This window comes from Netta rufina (genome assembly GCF_964035555.1).
Source record: "Netta rufina genome assembly, chromosome: 9".
Classification (NCBI taxonomy): Eukaryota; Metazoa; Chordata; class Aves; order Anseriformes; family Anatidae; genus Netta; species Netta rufina.
In genome coordinates this window covers 5026898-5053308 of record NC_140132.1, presented here as the reverse complement: position 1 = coordinate 5053308, position 26411 = coordinate 5026898, and the positions used below count along the sequence as shown (strand labels likewise).

Genomic DNA, 26411 nt, shown 5'->3' with positions numbered 1-26411 from the left:
CAACCGACCGATGGGATGCAAGGGACATCCTGATCTCCACACCTCTGGAAATCGCTGACATGGGAATGAACCAACACACAGGCCTTCAAAGAGAAGATTTTATGGACGCTTTTATACACATACACAAATATTTTAATATAATGGTAACTGAAATGTTATCCATATTCTTAGTACTGTCATAATTAACTAAAAAGATTTTTTTAAATTTTGTAAAAATGACATATTTTACACATCTTCTATTTACAGTTGCAATATACTTAAATGTTATAAAACATCCACTCTGACTTTTAAAATATATGTATACTAGGACTTGGTATTAGATATATTATAATTTATAGCAAACTTAGGGCGTGCTGTGTAGCTATCTGTTCAATGGAAATCTTGTAATCAGCCTGACTTAATAAAGACTGCTCAAAACCAAAAATTGACAACAACAACAAAAAGACAGGGAATGTGCAAATCTTGGGGCAGGCAAAAATAAAAAATAATAATAAAAAAAAAATAATCAAGCTTGCAGTTTTAAAAAATATCACTGTGAAGACTTCCAATAAATTAAAATCATAACCCACAAATCCTTTTCCTGGTATTGTCCGTGGTCAAATTATTTTTCAGTACTATTAAACTAAAAGGAAAACAAAACAAAACGACAACAAAAAAACAGGTCTTTGCAAGGCTGCATGTTCCCCATGCCTCAGTCAAGCATCAGGATTTGATGGAGTGGTTGCTGCTGGCGCAGACGAGCTGGTTCTATTGATGACTCGTGAATATGTGCGCTCCATTCCTTGCTGTTTTGCTGAATCCTCCTTGTATGCAATCTTTTCATAGAAAAAAAAAAAAAAAAAAGAAAATATGCAACAGTTAGAGAGCTCTGTATATCTATCTCAGTTTCTGCAGTGCTTATTGTCTAATCAGCGATTTCCCACCTTTGGCTTATTACACAGTGATGCCAAGGATCTGGCAGAGGGAGAGAATCTCTGCAGGGGGGCCAGCAGTAACCAGAGGCTGCAGGGAGAGGGAGGATGTCCTCAGAGCTGGGGGTGAACTGTATGCCATTTGTCCCTGCCCACTCGTGCTATTACTGTGTCACACAGCTCCTGGCACATCCTTTTTTTTTATTATTTTTTATTTTATTTATTTATTTATTTTTTTGCATCAGGAGGGAGGCTCCTGTTGAGTTGCTCCACTGACCTCTCCACGTTCATGACTAGGATGCTAACAACTTGTGTCCCAACACTGGCACGCTAGGCATGGATGATGCAGTGCACACACACAGCTTTTTTTTTTTTTTTTAATTATTATTATTTTTTTTAAACTCCCCGAACAAGGGAGTCATTAGACATGAAACTAAATGAACATAGCATGTAGAGAAACCTGCAAGTGAGCAAGTACATGACATTAAGTGAAAAAATAGATTTAAGAAAAATGAACATACCACTTTTGGCTATAGTATTGAGGGAAATGTTAGACAGGGAAGAAGAGAAGCTGTATAAGCAAGGACCATGACAGAGCTGTCAGAAAAGAAAAACAAAACAAAACGAGAAAAACACATGGTGATGAAAGAGTCACTATCAGTGGGTGAGCAAACAAAACCTTCTTGATTATGACAATGGCAAAGATGGCAAATCTCGTTGTCGTGGAGAACACAGTACAGTTACAATAGCGCCTCAAGCCTTCCAACTGCAAAATAAATATTTCAGCTACAATTTACAGCGTGTGATTTATCTGAGGCAATGCTCTGCTCAGAACAGGAAGCTCATGCATTCCTTGCAAGAGGACTAGATTGTTCCCCAAAAGCCACACTGCTTAGAAAACTGTGCTGTCATTTGTAAGTACCCATAGGGCAAAAAGTAGGAAACTAGTTTTCAGCATGGACTTCCAGTCTGCTGGTTTTGGTTAAGCAGATGTCAGTTTTGACTTTTGCTGGATGAACTCAGTGATACATATTAACATAATTATGTACAGGTAATTTTGTATTATTTAGTTTCTTCACTTACATGAAGAAAACTCAGAGCTCACTGATACAGATATAAATACAGGTGTGAATATTTAATAGGACTCGCTGAATATTTAATGCATGCTCAAACTCATGGGCTGCTCATGACTAATTTAAGTTGACCATTCATTTTCCATTTTGTGGGGGAACACAAGGAATATGTCTTCTGTACATTGAGTAGATAGCCCAAGTAACTTCCACAGGGGAGGCATGAACAGTGTGTAACAAATGATACCCTTAGTATAACAAAGAGATAAATATTATTTACTATAAAATTACTGGAATGCTTGAGTTTCACAGATCTTTATGCACTGAAACAGGAAGAGAGCACAACTCACAAAAGAGCAACCACTGAGCTTGACTCCCAGCTGGCAGGCACCAAGGCCTCAAAGCAATTATAAGGCTTATACCCTTTATACCCTGTGAAAAACTAGCTTCATTCCACAGTAAGATTAACAATGGGACAAAAACTCTCATAAATCATTATTCTTCTCACACGTGAAGATGAATAATATAGCATGGTCCAGTGGGGTAGAATCAGGCAGTTCCGTGAGATGCCATCACTGATACCACTGGTTAATGCTAATCTGTGCTATAAGCAACTGGAAACACAGTGCAGCTACCAGGGAATAAATATTTCTTGGGCACAATCTGAAGTGGCCTACTCATAACCTTGAAGAGAAGCAATTAATCATGCTTTAATTTGCACTTACTGTGCAGAATAATTCAATTATTATTTCCATTAAAACAGAAAACATAGTAAAAAGTATCTGCACGGACACAGCAATGGAATAGTTGCCAGTGTGAGCTTCAGTATTTCGGGATGCACTGCATTAAATTAATGCATGCTTATCTTTCTAAAGCTGCTAACAGTTGAAATGGAATTTTAACATGGCGTGTATTGACAGTGCACTTAAAAATAAGTCATTCTTGCTCTGAAAGTTGAATACAAACAGAAACTATGGAGATATCTCCTCCAGTTATAAACTAGGTCTTACAAACAATTTACTGCTTTAATTAAATATCTCACAACTATAGGATAAAGCATGCAAGCATAAAACACTAGTCTAACTGATTATCTTTCTATGCCTCTAAACCTCAGTCTGCAGTCTCATGACGCTCTACTTTTCACTATCTAGAAAGATAGGCAGAAGACAAAATTTTTGTCAGGAAAGCAGATTCATTTTATATAATGCAGATGAATTAAAAAAGGATTGGAACTATGTGTTCTGAGTGACTGTTGCACTGCCAGATTTTACTTCTAGTATTTTGCTGTAGAGCTTCATTTGTCACTAGAAGAAAGTCAGCTACCCACATTCAGCCCCAGCCACCAGTAAATAGATGATCTAACCTGTTCATTCATAACTGCAGAGAGTTCGCTGAGCATATCCTTATAATGAGACTTCATTTCTCCCTGATATTCAAATTGGTCCTCCTTAATAAGGCGTTCATTGACATCAAGAGCGTGCCCACATGCATCTGCAAATTGCCTACAAGCACAAAACCACAAAGAAAAACCATACAAATATTGCAGTAATGAAAAAAAAAGCATACACACAACTATACCTCTTTCTCTCCTTGCAAATTATACCTTGTTAGAAATGAATTTCAGAAATCATTCTCAGAAGAAGAGGAACACTGGCTAATGGGATAGCCCAAAACTTCAGTAAATGCCTTCTTGAGAATGGCTTGTAAGATAGAGCAAATGCAGATGTAAATCAGCGTGCTTCAAGTCAGCCTAATTTTGTGTCACACTACTCCTTACTCATACTATGCAGAGGGTGGCAAGCCTAAATGTTTACCTGAAGATTTCCTTCAGAAGCTTAACTTGGTTATCAGGATATCTCTTCGCATTTGTTTCTTCCAGAAAAGCTCGAGCATAGGCCATTGGTCCAGCATTTACCTGGGGGAGAAATATACAACTTAGGTGTAGAGAGCAGGTAGATTACTGTCCTCTCCTCTTGCATCCTGAGGCTTGGGGTCTGGCCTCAGGCAAAGCTGTCCTGAAGAATATCAGAATCACTTCTCTTGCCATTTGCATGAAACCTGAAGAGTTTTACTGAGAAAAAGGGAGCGAGTCAGCTTTGCACAAAGCACAGATCTCTGCTGGCCTCTGAAGGTGCTCAACTTGTTAGCCATCTAGAAAACCCAACATTTGAAGAAATTTCAACTAGAGTCCCAGGAATACATGCACCTCTCACCAACATCGACTTTTCTAACAGGAAATGACAAAACTAATCCTAAAAAACCTCCCTTTAAAGTATTTGCATGGTTGACTGTGTGACACGTTTTATTCTCAAGTGACACAATAGTCTTTTTAGAACAGTCTCAACATTTTTTTTTGAGAAGATTTGACAGAAGTAGTCATGTTTGCACATAAATCTAATGCTCATCAACATCAGCGGAAAGCTTTCCACTGCCATATGTTTTCTGAGCAGGTTCCAACAGCACTGGAAAACAAGAAACAACCAGAAATATGAAATTGACAAAACAGGTCAGAAAGGGTAAAAAAACAAACAAACAAAAAAAAAAAAACAAAAAACAAAGATTTAGGTAGATGCATTGAAGAGGAAAATGGCAAATTTCCATTACCTTGACACTGACACTTCCTTGGAGTTTGAGCTGCAGTCGGATCATGTCCACTTCTTCCATTGTGCAAAGCTGATTGAGCTCTGAGACCTTTTTGGACATCTCATCAATTGCTACTTCGATGGGGTTCAACTCTGTGCTCGTTTGGCTTATGACTTGAATACGTTTCTTCACGTAGGGAAACAAGTGACTGGCTACTCAAAAGCAAGAAATGTATTAGCATTAAATGTATTACTCACCCAACAAGACAGTATTTAAGAAAACAAAACAAGTCCATCAAAGGTTTAGATTGTGTTAACTTTGACAATGTCAATCTCTTTATCAATGCCTACAAATTGAGTTTTAATCATCAAATGAGCAATAGAATTCAGCAGGTCCAACCTGATTTTTTTTTTTTTTTTTTTGTAGACCTGGTACATTTGGAAAAAGTGTTTCCTTTTGAAATGATCATTGTTTGCTGCTGAGCTCTGTCAGATCCACGTGGCTCTCACCACTCAGATTCCAAAAGCTATCAACCATTCTTCTGAATCAAAGCACCAAACAATAAGCCCATAATGAACTTCAAACACCTCAAGACATCCCATCAAAGTACCACTCACCCACAGATGAACACATTATTGAAGCACCATCCTTAAAAAAGCAAGGAGTTAATTTTAGTATTCAACCTAAAGACTACTTATGGGAGCTGGTAGAGGAACCATTCATCAATAAAACCATTCCTTCCAGTGAAGCCATTTTCGCAGATCCGAAAGAGTTTGGCAGTGATACAGTATGGCACATTGTCTAAAAGGAACTGTTTCATAACCTTTTCCTGACTGTCCAGCACACTTTGGAAGACCTCTCAAACTCTGTATATTCCCTCCTCCAGCAAGCACATGCTGCTGGGCAGCTCAGGCCTCAAGGAGCTCCATCATACAGGGTGGCTGTCTCCATGGACAGCAGGAAACCAAGGACTTCCAGAACTAGAAGCACAAGTAACAACCAGGAACAGTAGAGAGCCAGTGACCCACAGACTGCAGCCAGACCACACTCATCCTCTGCGTGACGCAGGCAGCAGGGCTTTGGAGCAGGGTGCCTAGCAGATACTGTTCCAGCCACCCAGTACTTCTGGCCATGCACAAAACCTGCCATTAGTCTTCCAGCTGTACCAGTAAGCCTTGTTTTCTTCTCAAACTAAAAGCATTTCTGCTTGCATAGGAAGCAAGTGAAAGTATTTGACTTTATCCAAAGGAAAATAAGGTTTCCTTTACAGGAAACTTTACAGGCACTGAGCTGAGGGAGGTGCCAAAGGGAAAGCAGGGGACAAGAGAAGGTCAAATTCCCACCTAACGCCGAAGATGGAGCCAGGCTAAGAGCTCTGGGAGCTAATGACGTTGTGTAATAACCTAAGGGAATTATTTTGCTGGACAAACAGCCTTCTCTGTTTTTGCCAGAGGTACCATAACAGCAGCACTTTCAAGTCAAAGAAGCTACCTGCTTCAGTACATACCTCAAAACACCAAGTGCTGCTCGAGCACTTAAAAAACCCCCCACATAAGCTACTCTTCCTTTCTTCTTCTTACAAGCAAAGCTGTGTCATGTAACATGATGCCCCCAGACATCAGTGCCTCTTCTCTGACTTGCCAGAACAAAACTTTTAGCCAACTACGCCTATACCATAAGCAGCTTTCTTCACTTTGCCCTTTGGGGGAGGCACAAGCATTGAAGTCAGTGGGGAACTGGATTTTATCACACAGGAGCCTTTGCTGTGAACATCAGCCTCCCCACTCGCTGCTGTTCATGAGAACAATGCTTCTGTCTCAGACAGTTTCTCATACTCCCAGCCAAAATTCAGACAGGTCAAGTTTCAGTAGTAGTTTCACAGAGATTTCAATCATGATAAGGAACTGAATGTTTTCTGTTTAACATGACTCAGTAAGAACAGACACATCCAGTATTCCCTACATTCCTGTCTTAAAACAGTGACTGCATCCACTGAGCTGAACTGCTTACCTCTCACTTTTAAAAACACTGTATAAGGCATCTTACTCCACTTTTGAACAAAAATCTTATCTGCAAAGATTTACTCTTCTCAGCAGAACAGGCACCTTACATTACTTTTCCTTTGACTTGTTTATTATCAAAACAACAACGGGGCCGAGTGCTAAGCTGCTTCCAGCAGAACCACTCCTAAATTCCATCACTGTAAGATGCTAATAATTAAGAAAAATAAGACAGCTGATGACTCCAAAAATGAAAATAACCTTACAAAGGATGGTCCTCGGGACTGTAAGAAAGAACATGCTTTGCAAATGGACACACTGAAAAAGATTATTTGTCATTCTGTATAACATGCTGTGCCCACTGCCTGCAGAAAACCTGGCATGGGGCTTGGCTGTCAAAGGCAGGGCTGGGAGGGGGAAAGCAGCAGCAGCAGCAGCAGACATACTTGTCAGGATTGTGCGCCTCTTGCACTGCTCTTCCACGCCTCCGTGCTTTTTTCCTGAGAGTGTGAAAGGCGTCTCAAACACAAAGCGGTTGATGTTGTGATGCATTTCGAAGTCGGTCTTCCGATCTTCAGCTTCTTTCTCGTCAAAAAAAGGCGTGACATATGTGACCTGAATATAGGCGTATTTTGGATCCAGGTCTTTGGGGTTGACCTGTGTAACAGTGGCAAACATAATAAAATTCATTTAAGTGTGTCAAACTTCCAAAGTATCCATTATATTCCTGATGTTTTTATCTATCACGGCAATACAGATGAAAAAGTGAGACTTCCAAATGCAATCTTCAGACCACAAATTAATACAAACATTTTAAACTAAGAGGCCTGTTAGAACAGTGGGCTTTTTGAACATAGCCAAAGGCAAAAGTGAATGAAAGATAAGTGAGAGAGAAAACAACCTGCTTCTGCATTACAGTAAATATCTGAGTGTCCTCTGCGTGCACACTGGCATATGCTTGCTCTCTTCCTACTGACTGTGTTGCACTGCACACAGTGCACAGGTTAGGGTCTTTTTTGGTTACAAAACTAAGTCACACTCTGTTCACATTTATTCAAAATACTGCTCACAAAACACGAACTGTGCACTCGCTTTTCCCCCGTGTGCAGGAATCACATCTTTCTCACCTTGTTGGAATCCTGGATGATCTTCACGTTGTCTATTCCAAACTTGTCCGCATACAGTTTGAGCAGCCTCTGAGATATCTCAGACAAGCCAGTTAATTTGGGTTCTTTATAGATATATTCTTTTCCTTCCTCTTCTTCAAAAAAACCCTGTTTGGAAAGAAATGGAAGGGTATAGTGAACGCAACAGGCAAGGCAAAGCCTAAATGAGGTGCTTACACCAGGCATCAGGGCTGTCCGTATGGAGCCTCCAGTATGCCATTTCCAGCACCTAAGGTAAAGGCTTGCCTCTCTCCATCCTTGCAGACACATGCCTAGATGTCTGCACATATACTGGTTTGGTGTTTCCTAAGTTACCCAGGAAATAACCCATACACATCTATTCCTGTAGGAGACCTAGTTGTTTAATTTTGCCAAAAAGCTCGATCTTGTTAGGGTCATTTACTTATTGCACTGGGTACATGTGTCAGAGCTTTAATGAAAAAGTTCTGCTGAAGAACTGAACAAGAACCTGGCAGACTTCAGAAGAAATGCTGAAAAATAGCAGCATCACATCACACGCAGGTGAGACACACAGCTGCTACAAGATGAACAAGTACATCACACGCTAGGGGAGCAGCTCTCCCAGCTGAGCAGAAAGCAGCAGCTGACCCATTAGGAAGCACTGGATTTATCCCAACACCACAGGCAGCACCAGCCCTCCTTCTAAGTTTTCATATGCCACTGATGAAATTTGGCAGTGTTAAATACTGCAGCTGTCCCCAGACACTCCTTCTTTCACCTCAGTGCAAAGTGACCCAGAGGAAGATTCCTGAAGCTGCAGGGATAGAGAGGAAAAGGAAGACAGCATTAATGATGCCAGACCCAAGGCCCTTTACACTTAACGTGATGTAGCTTGGACAGGTAATTCTACGACATGCCTTAGCAAATTGTGATCTGTTGAAAACTAGCAGAGCACAAGTGAATGAAGTCAGGGGATCTGCCAAAATCTGTGGCAGGTATCCATCCAAAAAAAAAAAAAAAATAAAAAAATCCAGCCCTTCCATGTTGAAGTGTATTCCAAACTTTGGTTGCTAAAATTATAGACCAGGCAAGTGTTTAAAAAGATATACAGAATTATGACAAATCAGCTAGAAATTTTTGATGTTTGTTTAGGAACAAAACCCTGAGCTTTGTTTTAGCAGGGCTTGACAAACACGTACATCTGTGGCTTCTCCTTCAGTCAGGACAAGGGGCAAGAAAATCATCTGTGTTAATTTGGCAAGTGCCAAGAGCACTGTGGGCATTACCAGAAACAAGTGACTAATAATAGCAGCACTGGCAGCTTGTCTGATAGCATCTTAATTAGTCTCACCGTGACCTTCTAACATTGTGCCATTCTTAACAATATTATCAATTAATCTCTATAGGCTTGTGAAGACCCACACAGGTAATTAGAAAAATCTAGAGCTCAAAAGCTGACACCCTATAAACATTTACTGAGCTAGGCAGGCAACTGACTTTTTATTGATTCCACTGAGAAAATCTGCAGGATCATAACCTGGTTTCTTATCTTGTTTCCATTGAAGAAAGACTGTTATGTGAAAATAGCTAAAAAAAAAAGTCATTACTTTAATGCAACCATACTCAAACACGCAGCTCAGGATTGCTTCTGTCAAAAAACATCTGTTTTCTGTTACCATTCAGTGCTTTTAACAAACAACAAAGCAAACACCAAAACCAACAGCAAAAACTGTTTTCCAAATTAATCACAGAGCAAGCTAAAATATAGCTTATCTTCTTATCCTCGATGCTGTTTCTGTGTATGTTTGCACGTTGCAAGAATGTTTATATGTAAACGCCAAATCTCTGTGCTGATGCTGCATACATAGCACACTAGGATGACATTTGTGTTAATAGCTTTGCTTGGGAAATTAAAAAAAAAGCAACACTCCCCCAAATAAACAGCTAACAGATTTAGTCTTGTCTCTAATGCAGGGGATATCATTTAAGTACATATTCCCTGTAGTATTTCAGCTGACAAGTGACAAGCAGAAGTTAATTGTGAGCTATAAATACTCCTGTCTGCCATATGCTATATGTCTGGCAAAGACTACTGAAAGCAAGATTAAATACTTTTTAGGAGCCAAATATCCTCCAATTCAAGGATTTTGAAATATTAAGCAACCGTGGTCACATTATCAATGCATATCCCTAGACTATTTTCACACTGGCTGTTTTTGCACTGTAAGGACAATGCAGCCTTACAGATGAAAATCATTAAGTGGAGCAGCTGAACGTAACAGGAGGGAGAACAGCTTCACAGGCGGTAGGTTATTGGTTTCCACCAAGCTCTGATGTGCCGTGAGTCAAGCTGTGACCCAGGACTGTCGGCGTGGGAGCGCTGGAAGGGCCCTTCTTCCTCCTTGTACGGCCGCAGGCGCAGCCCTTGAAGCTCACAGTAAATCTGAGGGTCTTCTCTGCCCTTTGCTGGAAAAGCACGCGCCATTCCCACAGCAGGATTCTGAGGGAAAGCCTTCTGCCTCTTCTAAGGTGACCTTTATGCAGGCCAGGTGCACGCCGGTAGGAAAAGATATTGCTGGCTTACGTGGGCTAAAATTGGCTAATGGTCCAAACCCTACCGCAGCAAGCATGCCCCTACCAGAGTGAGAGAGGAAAGCATCCCCACAACGCATCTGACTGAGCACCAGAGACTTAGCCTTCAACCTTTTTTTGCATATTATCCTGTTCTACTGTCAGATCTGGACATTGTGATTCTGCCCCATCTTAGTAGCAGCACCAAACTACTGCAGTTCCAGACAGGAACTCTCCAGACAGGAATCCTTTTGCTGTTGGGTGTCTAGGAAGACAGTGGGCTTGTTGCACTCTTCAGTAAGGAAGCTATTCCAGCTGTTTCATCACATTTGGAAAAGGGAACACGCCCTGTGATCTTCAGACATAAACCTGCAGTCACCCTACCGCAGTGAAAATCTGCCCTCCAGCTTCCAGAGTGTGCACAGATGGGAGAACAGAGCCTCAGCTCTGCCCTTAGCTAACACTGTGCTGAGCCGTGTCTCAAATGTTCTTTGCTTATCAGCACAATACAAGTTTTCAGCTATTCAACATACTTAGCAGCTGATTATTATTATTATTATTATTATTATTATTATTATTATTATTATTATTATTATTATTATTATTATTATTCAACAAAGATCTTGGCTTCTCAAAACACATCTGTGAATAAAATCACGGTCCCTGGCCCATAGCAAGCGCGGCCACTTGGTGGTGCAATGAGATGCTGTCACCAAAGGCCCGCAGCAGTTCGCAGCCCGAAACAGCAGCTGCCATGAAACCCGTCTCTCTGAAGCTGCAAATAAAGCTCGCTGGTGACATCCTGCCTAAGGAATAGGCTCATTCGACTCGTCCTTCCAGAGGGTCCCTAAAGCAGTGTAGTAACCCAACACCACCTCTGCCTCTGTGTGAAGAACCATTTCTAGAACATTCTAGTACAGCTGCAGATTTCCTTTTTCCACTAAGAACCAACCCCCCAAATTCTACCTTGCTGACACCGCAAAATACAAACAGTATGTGCAATATTATTTTATTTAATTACTTCTCTGTAGTTTTGTTACAGTTAAGAAACACCAATGTTTAATGTTCACAAAGCAGAACATATGTTTATTGATACAATTATTAATGGATGCACATGTAATAACACATTTTTTTAAACGTGTGCTTACACTTATATCTACCCACTTTTTTTTTTTTTTTTTTTTTTTTTTTTTTTTAATAGAGCAATGTGCCTATAATCACAGAATCACAGAATTTCTAGGTTGGAAGAGACCTCAAGATCATCGAGTCCAACCTCTGACCTAACGCTAACAGTCCCCACTAAACCATATCCCTAAGCTCTACATCTAAATGTCTTTTAAAGACTTCCAGGGATGGTGACTCCACCACTTCCCTGGGCAGCCCATTCCAATGCCTCACAACCCTTTCAGTAAAGAAGTTCTTCCTAACATCTAACCTAAAACTCCCCTGGCGCAACTTAAGCCCATTCCCCCTCGTCCTGTCACCAGGCACGTGGGAGAACAGACCAACCCCCACCTCGCTACAGCCTCCTTTAAGGTATCTGTCAAGAGCAATAAGGTCACCCCTGAGCCTCCTTTTCTCCAGGAAAAGACTGAGAAGGAATCCCATACCTGCATATCAAGTGTCCTTCTGTAGCATTTCCCTTGCAGTGGCCTAAGCAGAGCGATTCATATTGGTAACTAGTAAAACCTGCAACCATTAACTTTTGGAAGCAAGTGTGCAGTCTGCCTTCAACGCAGACAAGAGAATAACTTGTAATGATGCAAATGAACTGGCCACTGAAACTGCTCTCAGTGTGGAGGCCTGCAGGTACTCTTGGCAGCAGAAGGAACACAAGTCCCTATGCCTTTCCACCTGCACAGCCAAAGTGGAAGCAAGCGGCACAAGGGAAAAGGGACTTGCCAAAACCCAGAAAGGAAACTTTCTGGATGGAAAATTGCACAGTAAGTGGGAACACATGATTCTCTCTCCTTCCCCTCCCTGGTCAAGGCTCATCTGTAACTCTTGATGTGGTGCTTTGTGTATTGCTACGCCTTCCTTGATCAGCTCTGCACATTCAGTGCTATTATCCTCAGCAAATGAAGCACCAGTAATGTTGATGGGAATTATCTACCTTCAATTATTTGCACTGTGCCATACGCTTTAGTCACTATGCCTCTGCAAGGAGCAATACAGAGCAGTCCCACTTTCTACCACATAAAATCTCATCTGCAAAAGGAAATGAAGGAGCTGTGCTTGCTTGCATTTAGAGCTCAGTATTCATGTGCACCAGGGAATAAACCGAGCAATACACAGCTATGAAAAAGTCATATGCTTTAGAGCACTAAAGCTGTTTAAATGAAGTTGCCCTTGTGGCACCGGCAGCTGAAGAGTCTTTGTGCTGTAACAGATTTTAACCCAGTTGAGCAGAACTGCTGCAGCTCAGTTACCCACTCGCAGGCAGCTTTAAGCCACAGACTTGGCCTCTGGGGAGAAACAGCATGTACCTGCACTGTCTCAGGGACAGCCCTGGCAAGAAGCTGGAAGCAGAGAGTCCCATTTCCCCCCTCCACTGCCCCCCATCTTGAGGAAGGGCATACAGAAAACTCTACCCTTCCTCAGCTAGAGCAGCTTGCTTTCTTGCATTTGGCAAGCTTTGCTGATTTGCAGGAAGAGCCAGGACTCACCATTCGCCCCTGACTCCCAATTTGCTTGCTCCTAGAGGGGAATACTGGGCCTGTGGTTGCACCCTGCTGAGGGTGCTCCAATTACCACTGCCACTGACTGCAGACTGGCAGCAGCCTTCCTCTCTGGAGCTGCTGCACAGGCCAGAAACACAGCCTTGCATTCAAACAGCATTAGTGCGACACTGAGTTTTTCAACAGAGAAATACAGGGTCCAATCCTGCACCCAGTGAAGCTGAGAGAGAAACCGTCACTGAGATGAGGTGACAGCATTGAGCCCCACAGTGCACACAACACGGTGACAGATACAGCGTTGTAATTTGGGTAGCCGAACAAACACAAATTAGTTTGCAGGATGCAACGATGAATGGAACAACGTTATTTCATCTGCCACAAACCAAAGAATCAGGAGCGCAGGAAAGTTAATGTTAAGTAACAGTACAGGGAAGGATGGAGGACGTGTGAGAAGAATTAAACAAAACATGCAACTAGACTTACCACAGCCTTGAATAAGACCAAAAGGAGAAAAGAGCAAATTTCTGCATTAAAATCCAATTAGCAAACAGAATGATTCACATCAATCTGTTGTTTACACACCTTTTTATTTTAGAGTAAAGGAAATTGTATGCTTGCTACAAAAACACATCTTAAAAGAACATGCTGGATTGCTACACTCGTTTGTAGTGGAAGAAAGCACAAAAAAATGCTTTAAGGATGCTGAAGCACAGCAGAGGGAATAAAACTACTCTACAGTATATTGCACAGAATCAGAGGTGGCCTGAAAGCAGAAGTCAGTCAGCAAGAAACATAACAAACCATCTACTGCATACTGCTCATTTTAAACTTTATTAGAAGAGAGGGCCATATATGGAAGATGCTTTACCTGGTTTCACTTAAGTTTTATTCTTAAAAAAAAACCATGCCCTACCTCTGTCTCCGCTTTGCTTGCTGATGTCAAGAACTAAAGCTGATGTACATGTCTGTTCCCCATTCCACCACTAACCCACATCAGTTTACACAGATGCAACCAAGTGTTCTCTTTTCTCTAAAATCCTCCCTAGAATTTGACCCATGATGCACTTTTTACCCCATGACTCACTGTCAACTGCTTCCCTGCTTTAGCTTTCCTGAAATACATCAGGATCAGAAGAACCTGGCTGAACTCTAAGCACCTGTCAGAGCAAAAAAACACAAGGCAACTTACCTGCCCATAAAATGCAACGCGGTAGTATCTCCCAAACAGGCGTTTCTCAGAGTTCACTACTTCTGCAACCTTCAGGTATGAGCGGTGGATGTCATAGTACAAATCTGACAGCCTCTACGTTAAGAGACAGAAGGAGAGAGGGAAGGTGAGAGGGAACTTTGGGAAATGACACTGAGGCTCTGCACGAGCATGGCTTGCCTTAATCAGAAACCCAAACCTTTGCAAAGATGGCTGTACACACTGAGGGAATGGCTTATCTCAAGATTTCTGAGATCTTCAGATAATTTTATAGCAGAAGGGACTTTGTGTACGGGGTCACACAGCATTCCTCAAATGAGCAGTGATAGGGACCTCTTAAGCAGTCAGAGAAAGCGTGCCCTACGTGCAGGCGAGGGCACGGTGCCAACAACTCCTGTCAGCTCCTACCCCTATGCAGAGATGTGCTACCCACACCCACCACTAAAAAGGACTTTCTTGTGATAGAATACAGAGGGATCAACTAAGTTTAAATTTGAGAACCTGCTTCTTCAGTGTACAGCCTAAACCTATTTCTTTACTTCTAAGTTAAAAACCAGAAAATCAGCAAATGAGATTAACATCAGGCTATCCATTATGTGTTAAATGTAGAAAGAAAATAAGAAATGAAGGAACCCTGGAGTTGTGAAGAGATCACAATAATTTATCAGCTGTTTCTGAACTTAAATACAACGCAAATGTGCTCTTGGTTTTAAAAATGCATGCAAAAAATCACATTAATTGGTTAACAGAGAGATTTCTCCACAGAGACATGTAGTTCTGGACATAACTAAAAGTCTCTCAGTGAGATATGGCTAGAAAGCTGTTGCTGTGGTTTTGATGACCTTTAGAGGTTGATTCTTTTTTGAAAAAAAAAATTGTTCATTTATGGTTGTATTGATGCTGAAAAGAGGAAGATAGGATACCAAAGTTTTTTGTTTACTCATAGAACAAAGCATTAAAAGCAGAAATTACAGACAGGAAGAACAAAACATTCCTTTTAAAGAAAGCACTTTAATTTAAAAAAATATTGATCGTTACAGTTGGCTTAAGACAATTTAAATAAAAAAAAAAAAGAACGTACTTTAAAGTCCCTCTGCTTCTCAAAAACAGCAATGATAGGCTTGTTAACCTCTGCAATGAGCTCATATCTCTCAGACTTCCACAGGTATTCAACACACAACTCCAGCTGCTCCACCAGAATGTTCTGCAATTCAGCAAATACGGTGGGTTAATTGATAGCTGACAGAGCTTTGTTAACAATTATACAAGAAGAGTACCTACCCACTGTTTTATTTTTATTCTGTATCTTCTATACTAAAGTTTAGTTCGATCACACGATATTTACATGACAATTGGTCACATAGCACTTCAAATACAAAATGGAAATAACGGTAACATGAAAATACTTGACATCTCATTTAGAAGAACAGGATGGCTTTGTGGGCTCCAACTCTAGTATTTAATGTTCTGGTTACCTAAACACACATCCCCCCTATTTAGTAAAACAGCTATGGCATTTCACTCAAAAGCTGCATGCCTTTTAATGTTGGGTGGAGCGCACTCACATTATAATTTGTTTTAACATACACAGGAATCCATTAGCAATACTACTCTCTGTAAATTTAGAACAAGTATATAAATGTTAATGCTGCTGACCTCATTATAGGGAGTATCTTGCATCCCAGAATCTTCCTTCATAGCACCTTCTTCTTTAATGTTGGGGGTAATGCTTAGAAAAGCAGGCCATCCCATGGAAAATAAACCTTGAAGTACAATTCATAACAACGTCAATTAGTGACTGAATTACCATGCACTTTAAAAAGTTATTGGATGTCATCGATACAAAGCTGATTTCATTTGACTGGGTTAGCCCAAGTGATGAGAAGCACAAATGGAACTGACTGAATTTATGAGGATGTTCTGCATTTTCTCTATGATATAAATCCATTTGTCCAAGCAAAGGGCAACTGCAACACTTTCCTGATGCAATCTTATTTCTCATTTTGGCATTTCAATTCCTTAGATGTACAGTGCTGGCAGTAAAGCTACATGTGCCACACTCCACTATACAGGAATTACCATTGTAGATGGAGGCGAGACAACTTTTACTCATGAAACCAACGCTGCAGCTGGTGACCTGACCTCCAGGCACTGAACACCGCATGCTGGGGCTCAGCACTTGTTCCACACACCACATTTCCTAAGCAGGGGGCAGAGTTTCCACAGGATGATGGAGATGGCTGCTCTAGAGCATGCTGCACCTCTGCTGGGCTCGAGGATACCATGGCAGCAGCACTCCTTACCCTGCCCAGGTTCAGCAGAGCCATCACTGTCCTGCTTGAGGAATTCTCTTGGAGACAGCTGAGGTGGTGCAAGTTGCTGAGGCAGCTCCTCCGCCTCTGTCAAGTTTGGGAGGAGTTCTGAGCAACTTTTTACTAATGTGTAGGTTTAAAATGACTCAAGTTCTTCATTCCACCTACTGTGATCTGTTATTTATACAAAGCATACAAGTGAACTGTCCCTGAAATACTGCTGTTTACAGAAAGCCCCCTTCTGAAAGGACTTTTTTTTTTTTTTTTTTTTTTTTGTCTCACCCCCACACACTTGAAAGTTATCAGAGAACCACGGTCTTTCCAAAACTGTTTCATCTTCCCCATGTACTTGCTCTTATCCCTAGAAATTACTATTTATGAACACTGCTAAAATATCTCAAGCTGAGAATTACTTGGAAATACACATTTCATAAACTAAATAACCATTGGCATGGAAGCATTTCAAAAACATAAGCCTGCACTTTATTTCTCTAATAAGCATCACAGATTAAAAACCCCTTTATACTAAGTTACATATGGATAACCTGATATTAATTCTGCCCTTGTCCCCCAGCTTTGGACAGTCAAGGGAATTGAATGTGGATTTGTGTGCTAAACACCAGTTGACCTGAGAGGGATTTCTGTTCACAATGAAGAGCAGAGTGCTCTGTCCCTGAAAGAACCTTTAACCAGAGACATCAAACCAGCCAAAGAGCATCAGGAAAGTAACACACAATGTTTCTGATATTACTTGCTTGCTATTACAGCCATCAACATGCACTATAAGTATTCTCACTTTGGTAGGTATTTTTCCAGATCAATTGAAGAACGGTAATTGGATTCCCTAGCCATGTTATCTGACCCATAAACAGGCACGGTTAGAGCACTCACTTCCTCCAGTGTGAGTTGTTAGTAACACATTACTATCACAGACTTGACCATCCTCCAGGAGCATACGTGAGGTACAAATCTTTTCCATTTTCCAGTAACCTATGATAGCGTAAGATGGTATTAGTACACTGCTACTGGTATGTGTTAATACATGCATATTTAATAATGACACATTAACAAGTGAAGCATTCCCTTTTAGCACTAGCTTAATAAACATTTAATTAACCCTCTTTACACAAAACACACACAGTCACTGTTCTACTGCTAAGACTAGTATTTATGATGTGTTTTAAAAATAAGATCTTTGGGTAGAATTCAAGTAGCTTTAAGAATACTTCTTTTTATAAGTAAGGAAAGAAGGACAACCAAAAATTATTTTCAACAATATCATTTATAGATACATGGTTAGGTTTGAATATGTTGATCTTACCCTTTCTTTTTAGGTACTCTGCAATGAGAGCAGCGATATGGATATAGCACATAGCAGCCTGCAACAAGAGACCAAAATACATATATACATTAAAGCAGACTATATGACTTAGCATGTACGTGATAAAGAGCACATATTTGAATCACTGTCAAGTCATACTGCAGAAAAGGAAAGAAAACTAACGTAACAATTTGTGAAAATAAGGTATTAAATGATGAAACCTCTCCTAATTAATTTCACTGGATGTCTCAGATAAAAGCACAGATTAAGAGTTAAATGAGGACATCAGGAATTTTGCTCAAGAGAACAAACTAACACATCACTTTGTAAATAAGATTGCTGGGCTATGCGCTGGAGCTTCCCATCACCCATTTAGCTTTTGACGAAAGGGACATGGCATAGGGCAAACTCCTCTTCTATGCTGTATGGGGGGAAAAAAAGACAAAATACCCTGTATGTAAATTAAGCACTGTTTATAACCTCGCCTACACTACAGCTACTACGCCTGTTAGGGTTAAGCAGTTGAGATGCTAATGCGATACTGACCACAGCTTCCCTCTCAGACATTTCTAAGTCTTGGTCAAGCACATATCAGGCACTGTTACAGTTAGGCAAACTGGAATAATAATCACATCACATCTCTAGGCACAGTTCAAACCTGACTTTAAGTTCAAGTATAGGATAGACACTGTATATCTCTTAAATCATTGCTGTTATCTGTCTTCCACAGCCCTTTTTATCAAAATATCTCAGCCTAGTGATAAATGCATTTGTTACCTCTGATAAATCTCCATTTCTTGCGTGAATCTTGGCCATGCTTTCAAGCCAGGTCCTACGCAATTCAGGTGTGCTGGCATATGAGTTTGCTAGGCTGTACTGCAGATCCACAAGCATCTCAGGGTCTTTCTCATGTTCCTTCATCTGAGCTGTAGCCATCAAAACTGTTCTGATGCGTTTGGTCAGATCCTTCACCTCTGCTGGGAAATTAACGTTCTTTGGGAAAGATAAGCAATACATCACTACGACCATCCAGAGAACCACATGCAGCACCCCTGAATGAGCTCATGTTCTGCTTGTGGAGGATCTTCTCCCCCTCCCCCAAGTTCAGTTGGTTTTGAAAAGGATTTACAGTTCAACAGTATATACACATTTTACACTGCTGTGTGTGTTTTTGCTACACATTTACTGAACAGGTAAAAATGACAGTTTGTAGACTAAACATTGTTAATTGCAATAGTGTTTCATCAGCCACAATGCATGGTATCTTAAAAATCTTTAGAATTTAATTGTAAATTATTACGTTTCTGAGTCATAAACATGTTCATGACTGTCTGGTTGCCTCAAAAAGGCATGCTATGGATGCATAAGTCAGTGTCTAATAAAAGTCAGCAATTTTATTAATAGAAACACTTGCTCCTGTGACATTGCTGACCTTTTGAAAGAAGTAGTGATTAATAAAAAAATATTTCTTACTTTCATCTGCTTGTCTCCATTAGCAAAATTATTTATAATTGCAAGTGAATGTTGAAACCTGGATCCACCAATCCCTGCATCTGCTATCAGCTGACTCACTGCTTTGATGAGCTGTACAAGTAGAGAGTAAAAAAGAAAAAAAAAAAAAAAAAAAAAAAAGGAACAGGGTGCAATTAGCAAAGAAAATCAAAGTTTCAAAATAGTTTTTAATCCCAGTAATGTAACTTGATGTATCAGGCTAGCAGAGATGCAATTTTATACCTCCAGCCTGGCCTTGAACACTTCCAGGGATGGGGCATCCACAACTTCTCCAGGCAACCTGTTCCAGTGCCTCACTACCCTCACAGAGATGAATTTCTTCCTTATGTCTAATCTAAGTCTACCCTCTTTTAGTTTAATACCACTGCCCCTTGTCCTATCACTACACTCCCTGGATGCAAGGATTGCAAGTAATCTCCAATGTCTGTAATTTCTCAAATTTTGCAATATAAGTGCATTGTTACTGGGCTTCATGTTTCTGTTCCTATCAGATTCTGGTTTGCTACTTCAGCTACAGTGCTACTGCTGTAAGCAATGCATATGAATCAAGAATAGCTACATATCTGATTTACTTGGCTGTGTGGCTAGGTTCACAGCTGCTGTCTCTCCTTGGAACAGAGCCGAACTGTCCAAGAACAGCAGAGGATCCAGCCCAATGTCTTCAGACTTGGCAGAAAAATCAAACTGCCACAGAGAACTGGCTGATCTATTCAAATGAACTGTTTTGCTATGATGCAGAATAATAATAGTAAAAACAACAAAACAGTGTACATCAGGTAAATACTGATGATTTTACACTTCACTCACCTGTAGATGCGATCTGACTATTGATTTCTGCTTATTAAATTCAAAGTTCTTTCTCATGAAAAAATAAAGAAGAGCAGATGCCTCTGTCTGAGTTGAACGTGACCTATGGTTACAACACTTCAAGATTTCATAGCAGAGGGAACCACAGAGATCTGCTTGTCCTTGGAAGAATGCTGATGGGAACTATTGGGAAAAAAAAGTGTGGATATGTACTCTCAGTAATATTATATATTATGTATTAATATAATAGCATTATATATTAATATATATATAATTGATATATTAATATATATATAATGAGCATATTACAGTTATTTTGAGTCAACAGTGCTTTTCTGTCACACTTTAAGTAAAAAAACAACTGTCTTTCATATGCTCATTTACACTGGGGTTTAGTGAAGAAATTAACCACCGGCTAAACATAATCCCATGCACAAAGTAAGATCAAGTAAAATCTGCACACATGTTTTCATACAAACACCATATGCAATGCATCAATCAAACTGACCTCCAGGAAGTCCAGACAGCAGCTGGTACACAGCAAGAATAAAAGCAGAGCAGCCTATCTGTGAAGAATGCAGAAGAGCTAAACAGGAAAAGGCTGGGGGATGTGTGGTGGGGTTTGGTCTGCACTACTATAAAAGCTACTCAGGAGAAAGAAAATACTCTGAGCAGCAGTCAGTGAACTTCAGCAGTCAAGAGTCTGAACAGCAGGAGACAGCAGAGAATGAAGGATGGCTCTATAAACCATACATGCTATTTATCAATAGGGTGAATACAATAGAGGAAGAACCAATGAGTGGTGGAAGATCTCCCAGTCCTGCCACAGGGAAAAACAAAACAAAACAATCTCTGCTTCCAGAGAACTATGACAGGAGAATTTAATCCTGAGAGCTAGAGGATGAATGAAAAGGACAATCCTAGATATGTATTCATCCTCCCTGTTGCATATACTTCCTCCAATCTTGACTGTCTGGTATGTAATTTAAAGCTGTCTGTGGCTGGTTTACTTTGTACTTCCCCCATGCCCCCAGGCTATGTTACTGGGAGAAGCATGATTTCCTCCTCTTTTCCCCTGTGATAACAGCTGTCAGAGAAGGAGACCACATGGTTTAAACTTATCAACACTGTTGTGCTTCATAGAAGCATCTGAGAGACCAGGCCAACATTGCTAATTCTCACTTCCCCATTGCAATTGTTACCTGTGTGATATGTTCTGGTTATTTTTAAGAAGATATCATTTAAGTCTACAACTTGGAAATTTGGCAGCCTTTGTGCTAGGCACAAGGCATCTAATTGCCCATGACTATTTATATGTGTGTGATGCAAGCAAATAAGCAGTTTGATGAGTATGTTTTGTCCAAAATATCTCTTTGATGATGAAAATTACATATTTGTAAAAATGAACTATTTGAGGTGACCTTTTGGTAAAGTGTACAGAGTACTCTCCTGCTAGCTCCTCTGGGGATGGCTGCAACCATTCACCACTGGGTTCTGCAACTCAGGTATCTGCCATAAGGACCACGGACCTCTAGTGTTTCAAGCTTTCTTCCACAGGTGAAAAAAACAAAAGGCAGGAGGGCCATGACACAGCTAGACACCACACAGTTGGCTTTCATTTATTGATTTATTTTACAAGTTTTGCTTTCATGAAGAGCTCTAATATTTTATTTTTCCAAAAACAGATCTATTTTTTTTTTAAATCAGCAACAAATAAGATATTTAGGAATGAGCATTAAGAGTGTTAAGGTGAGAATTCTGTCAAAGTACCCAACTGTCCTCGAGTTGCACTTGCTGTAACATGTTAATAGATTAGACTAACAGAATAAAACCATAGTTACCTTGCCTACAAACAGCCGTAGGGCAGCAAAGACATGCTTCAGAGCTGCTGCTGACTGGTTGATTTGCAAAAAGAGCATGTGTGTGTCAAAGACTTTCTTCATCAATGCGTTCTGGCAATCAGATTGCTGGAGCTGCCTCTGAAAAGTCCACAAACAAGACAGGACATGCTGGTTATTAAAGCAAATAAACAGAAGATGAGCTGCTGGACTTTGCATCAAAGTGTTCCTAGGGAGATGCTTTTATCAGCAACTGCCCTGTAATCTCTGGGGATGAGGCAGTCAGTCCCAGCTTGCTGCAGCCTCTTTTTACTTGCAGTTTTCTAAGGGTAACACTTGCGCCTGTACTGCTAACTCGTTGATGGTATTCACCAGATTTAAGAGTTAGGGGTGCCAAAGCTACCCACTAAATCTAAAAGGAGCTGTCTGCTCTTTTGTAGTTGTGAGACCTTTAGCATTTCATCAGGGCTGACATTAACAGAACAGTTTTTAAAGAGAGAGAGCATCTAGCTGCCAACTTGAAGAAGTATGAACATGATTAAGAAGAGGTGACAGCAGTAGTCGTGCAACCCTATAATGCACAGCAGGGCTATATATTCACCTGGATATGTAGGATGCTTTTCTTCCACGTTTTCCTATTCAATTTGGATATGATGAAATTACTTCATGAAATACCTCCACACAGGACTGATATCTTATTTCCCTATCTTACTGTCCCAAGCACTTTGAGTTTTCTGTGTGCCTGATCCCCTAAGCCCTCCCTCCACCACATATCTCACATGGCACCATTTCAAACAGAAAATGCAGCAGCAAAACATACCTGGTGGTTCAGAGTGTAAAGACACAACAGGTCAAGAATTGTGAGGGAAACTTCTGTGGCAATGTTTGCCTCTGTGTCTACAAACTGTACAATATCCGTTTCACTGGAGCTGCCTACAACATATGAAGCAATGTTACAAGTAGTCTTTTGAGTATCATTAAAGATAAGGTAATTTTGCAATCAGGTCATCCAATCTCCGTGCAGTAGAGATAGTGTCCTAACTGTACATTAAATGAAAGGGTATTTGAAGAAAAGTGCTCCTGGGAGGGGTAGTTAGTGTATTTGACTCTACTTTTCTCAGAGCATATTCTTTCATTGGTTCTGTTGGGCCTCAAAGGATGAAAGGAACCTAATTGGAAAGTGGGATAAGATGGCTTTGATATCATAATTTCAGCCTCTAGTGGAAACTCTTAGGTACCACAAAAACATACTGGCCACATTTTGTCAGCCAGAATACCAATGCTTGTGTGTCTTAGGATGACACCTCTAAAAATATACTGAATCTTCCAGAATGGGCAAGGGTCAGACTGGTGAATTGGGTTGTGGTTGCAGATGTTATTCTGATTAGTCATTTATGGGTATAATGCTTCCTCAGAAGGCAAAGACAAAGACAAATAGATTATCTCTGGATAAACTCAGGAGAGTTTCATAGTGTTTCTCTATTAGGAACTTTCAGCTTATCAACTTTTCAAAGGTAACTTGGGATCATTTTCTCTTTTGATTAAAGAGTCATTAACAATAATGTTGCTGGAGGCACTAGTCTCCTTGAAAGCTTGAGTGGACAAGCTTTCAAGGAGACTAGTGCCTCCAGCAACATTATTGTTAATTGGACAGACAGGATGATCTAATGAAGGACATCATCACCCTACATAAATTTGGCTTTCTTGACTCTCTGGTAGTGTCCCTCAGCATATGGGGCAAGAGCAGAGCATCTGTCTTTCATTTTTAGATACAGTGGAAAACTGCCATTTAAGCATTAGAGATTTTTATATGGTAGAGAGACAACAATATTACAGGTATCATTATCTACAGACAATAATAATATAAGACTTGTAGATAAAAGCATCACAGAAGACCTTGTCTGCAAACCTTGACATCATGTAAATTCCAGTACACTAATTTTTGGTACAAATTAAACCCAATTTGCAATAGCTCTACCAAGTTGTTTCATAGGGATGATGGGTATAGTGCTTCATTTGCACTGCAACATGGTGAGTATAAATCACATCAGCTACTGAGATTTACTTCCTTACAATTCCCTAAAAGGACCACAAACTTTCAACTATGTGATTGTACCCTTTATTTCAGAGTACAGACTATCTTATTAAAGGTTGCTAAAAACTACCGAGTTCTGAAACAGTCCAAAGGGAAAATGACTTTGTGTCATGAAAAGGTCACTTTTATTGCTTAATATAAATGTAATATTTCAGCCAGCGTACATCTGATTGTACAAGGTATATAACCACAGACAAAAGAGATGCTAGGGTTGGGAAGGGCAAGATTACTCGCCATTAAGGCTTTTTAAATACATCAGGTTATTGTAATTCATTCTGGTTTTTATATGAATTTTGACCAAATTTTTAAGCTCAGATTTCTTACTGTCCTGAAAAAAGAGTAAAGTCAGCAGCTCTATACTTCTCTTCTGGCTATCTTTCATTGACAGTCATGAAAACTGATTTAATTGTATAGAGCCTGATCTAAACCCCACAGAATTCAAGTGGGAATTAAATACATTTTTCAGTACTTACTTGCAGTGCTGCTGTCTATCATCTGCAAGAGTTTCGGGTTAGAAAGTGCATTTTTGCCACGGATTATTGGTAATGTCTGAGATCTGTGATGTTTGTGGCCATCATGACTAGAAGTAGAATGCATCCTGAAATTCAAAGGTACAATTAAAAACAGACACAAAGAATAAACTACCATGCCTATAAAGAATTTTCCCATGTCAGTTAGAGCTTTCTGCAGTACTTCTCAAAGGTTAAATAAAACAAAGTGATGCAATTTTTTTCAGAGAAACAAAGTCAGTAATGTGGACAAAACAGATGTGCTGTGATTTCTTGAAATCACAGGAGATGAAACTTACTGAGCACTGGAAAAAACACAACATCAGCTTAAATAGCTGGCTGATGCTTTGCAAACTGCTTTTGGGTGAAGAGAAATTGAGGTTAGTTCAGTTAAAAAAGAACACAGGAGAAATACACCCTACTTGTGAAAGAATTAATACAGCTGGCAGCATTTATGAGGGGGAAAAATAATGAGACTGGCAGTGACAGTAAAAACTGTGTGTGCAGATGTTTGTATGTGTGTGTTCTTTTAACCTTTTGATGCTGACAAACAGTATGAAGTATTTCATTTATCATGAGAAACTTATCATAATTTGCAAAAAGTATTTTGAATTTGTAACCACTGCAGAATTCGGCAAGACTCAACATCACTCATAATTCAAGTCGCTTATTTAAATATTAAAATACTTTTATTTATTTATTTTTATGTGCTTTTAAGAAGTTACATTTAATTTTAAAATGTTTTTGAAAAGAATTGCTTCCTGCACCCAACTAAAACCTCTTGTATTTGTTGTTTATTCTTACAAAAAATAATAATTAGATTTTACATTTAAAAAGAAAGCTCCCATCTCAGGTATGAAATTGATGTCCAGACATTTGCCAATCGATGTGACATAGTCTTCCATTATGAGTCAGTGGAAAGATTTGGGTTGCTACACTAGCGAACTAGTGGATTGGGAACATGTGGAATTTTGATACTGAGGTTACTGTTTTATTCTCTCCCCCACACCCCTTTTGGTAGGGAAGGTGTGATTCTTTCTGAAGATGTTGACACACTGGCATTCAGCAAATGCAAATACCTAAGTGTAGAGCTGATCACCAGCCATAGTTCATCTTATAATGCATCATCAAAGAACGTTCTGTATTACAGCAGGCCAAACAAATAACCATGCAGACAACAAATCTGTGAGGGGGTAAATTGTGAAGGCCTTGGAAACATCAGAAATATGACTTCAGTTTCTGGATTGCCACCATGCTGATTCATCTGCAAATGTGCAACAAAACAACAGTCTCCTACAGGCTGCTTGCCAGGTCCGGATGGGATAATGATATCAGTGCTTTTTCTTGAAAACTGCACGATGCAGGAACAAAGAAAGAAGTATGGCAGGGAAGGCATCCTCTTTCCCTCCTGTGTACTAACTGTTCCACTCCAAGGTACATGCTTATTATAGCGTGCAAACTTGAGCTACACATAAATGAGGAAAGTCAACGATCCAAACATATGAGGAAGGGGAACTGTCTCAGCATGCTCTTTGAAACAACCACAAGCTGCACGGAGTCAGAAGTTCACCTACTCTCTTGAGTTTTACATTATTAACTATGAAAAAGTTCACACTATTCCATAAAAGGGTCAAAAAGATTATTAAAGCTTTGCTGCACTTGCAGTTTATTACCATGCCATCCATGAGAATGATTAAATCTTGCAATCTCTAGACTAGAAAGAGGAAAATGAAAGAAATAAAAGAACAATTCTGGAACTGGCAACACGGAGGCAGCAGTACAGGACTATTTTACACATAGCCAAATGGAAGTAAAAAGACAGGGCTCAAGCACACCTACTCCTTTGACATTGTGTTGCTAGATAGTTCCC

At 40.1% G+C, this 26411-nt stretch overlaps 1 protein-coding gene across 2 annotated transcripts in view; it reads right to left on the bottom strand.

The window, feature by feature from the left end:
- Nucleotides 1–255: 255 nt before the first annotated feature.
- The window catches only part of DOCK10 (dedicator of cytokinesis 10), a gene marked incomplete at its 5' end in the record, with an annotated part of 150264 nt that continues 124108 nt past the window's right edge, over nt 256–26411 (bottom strand). For both annotated transcript variants that reach the window (XM_084291885.1, XM_084291886.1), the window contains 17 exons: nt 256–815; nt 3345–3483; nt 3796–3896; nt 4586–4776; nt 7011–7221; nt 7692–7838; nt 14130–14243; nt 15229–15351; nt 15804–15910; nt 17351–17449; nt 17781–17838; nt 18558–18773; nt 19254–19364; nt 20100–20282; nt 21941–22078; nt 22758–22866; nt 24502–24630. In XM_084291885.1, coding sequence (XP_084148011.1) covers nt 696–815; nt 3345–3483; nt 3796–3896; nt 4586–4776; nt 7011–7221; nt 7692–7838; nt 14130–14243; nt 15229–15351; nt 15804–15910; nt 17351–17449; nt 17781–17838; nt 18558–18773; nt 19254–19364; nt 20100–20282; nt 21941–22078; nt 22758–22866; nt 24502–24630 — 2296 coding nt within the window. In that variant the 3' untranslated portion in view covers nt 256–695. The remainder of the gene's footprint in view (nt 816–3344; nt 3484–3795; nt 3897–4585; nt 4777–7010; nt 7222–7691; nt 7839–14129; nt 14244–15228; nt 15352–15803; nt 15911–17350; nt 17450–17780; nt 17839–18557; nt 18774–19253; nt 19365–20099; nt 20283–21940; nt 22079–22757; nt 22867–24501; nt 24631–26411) is intronic.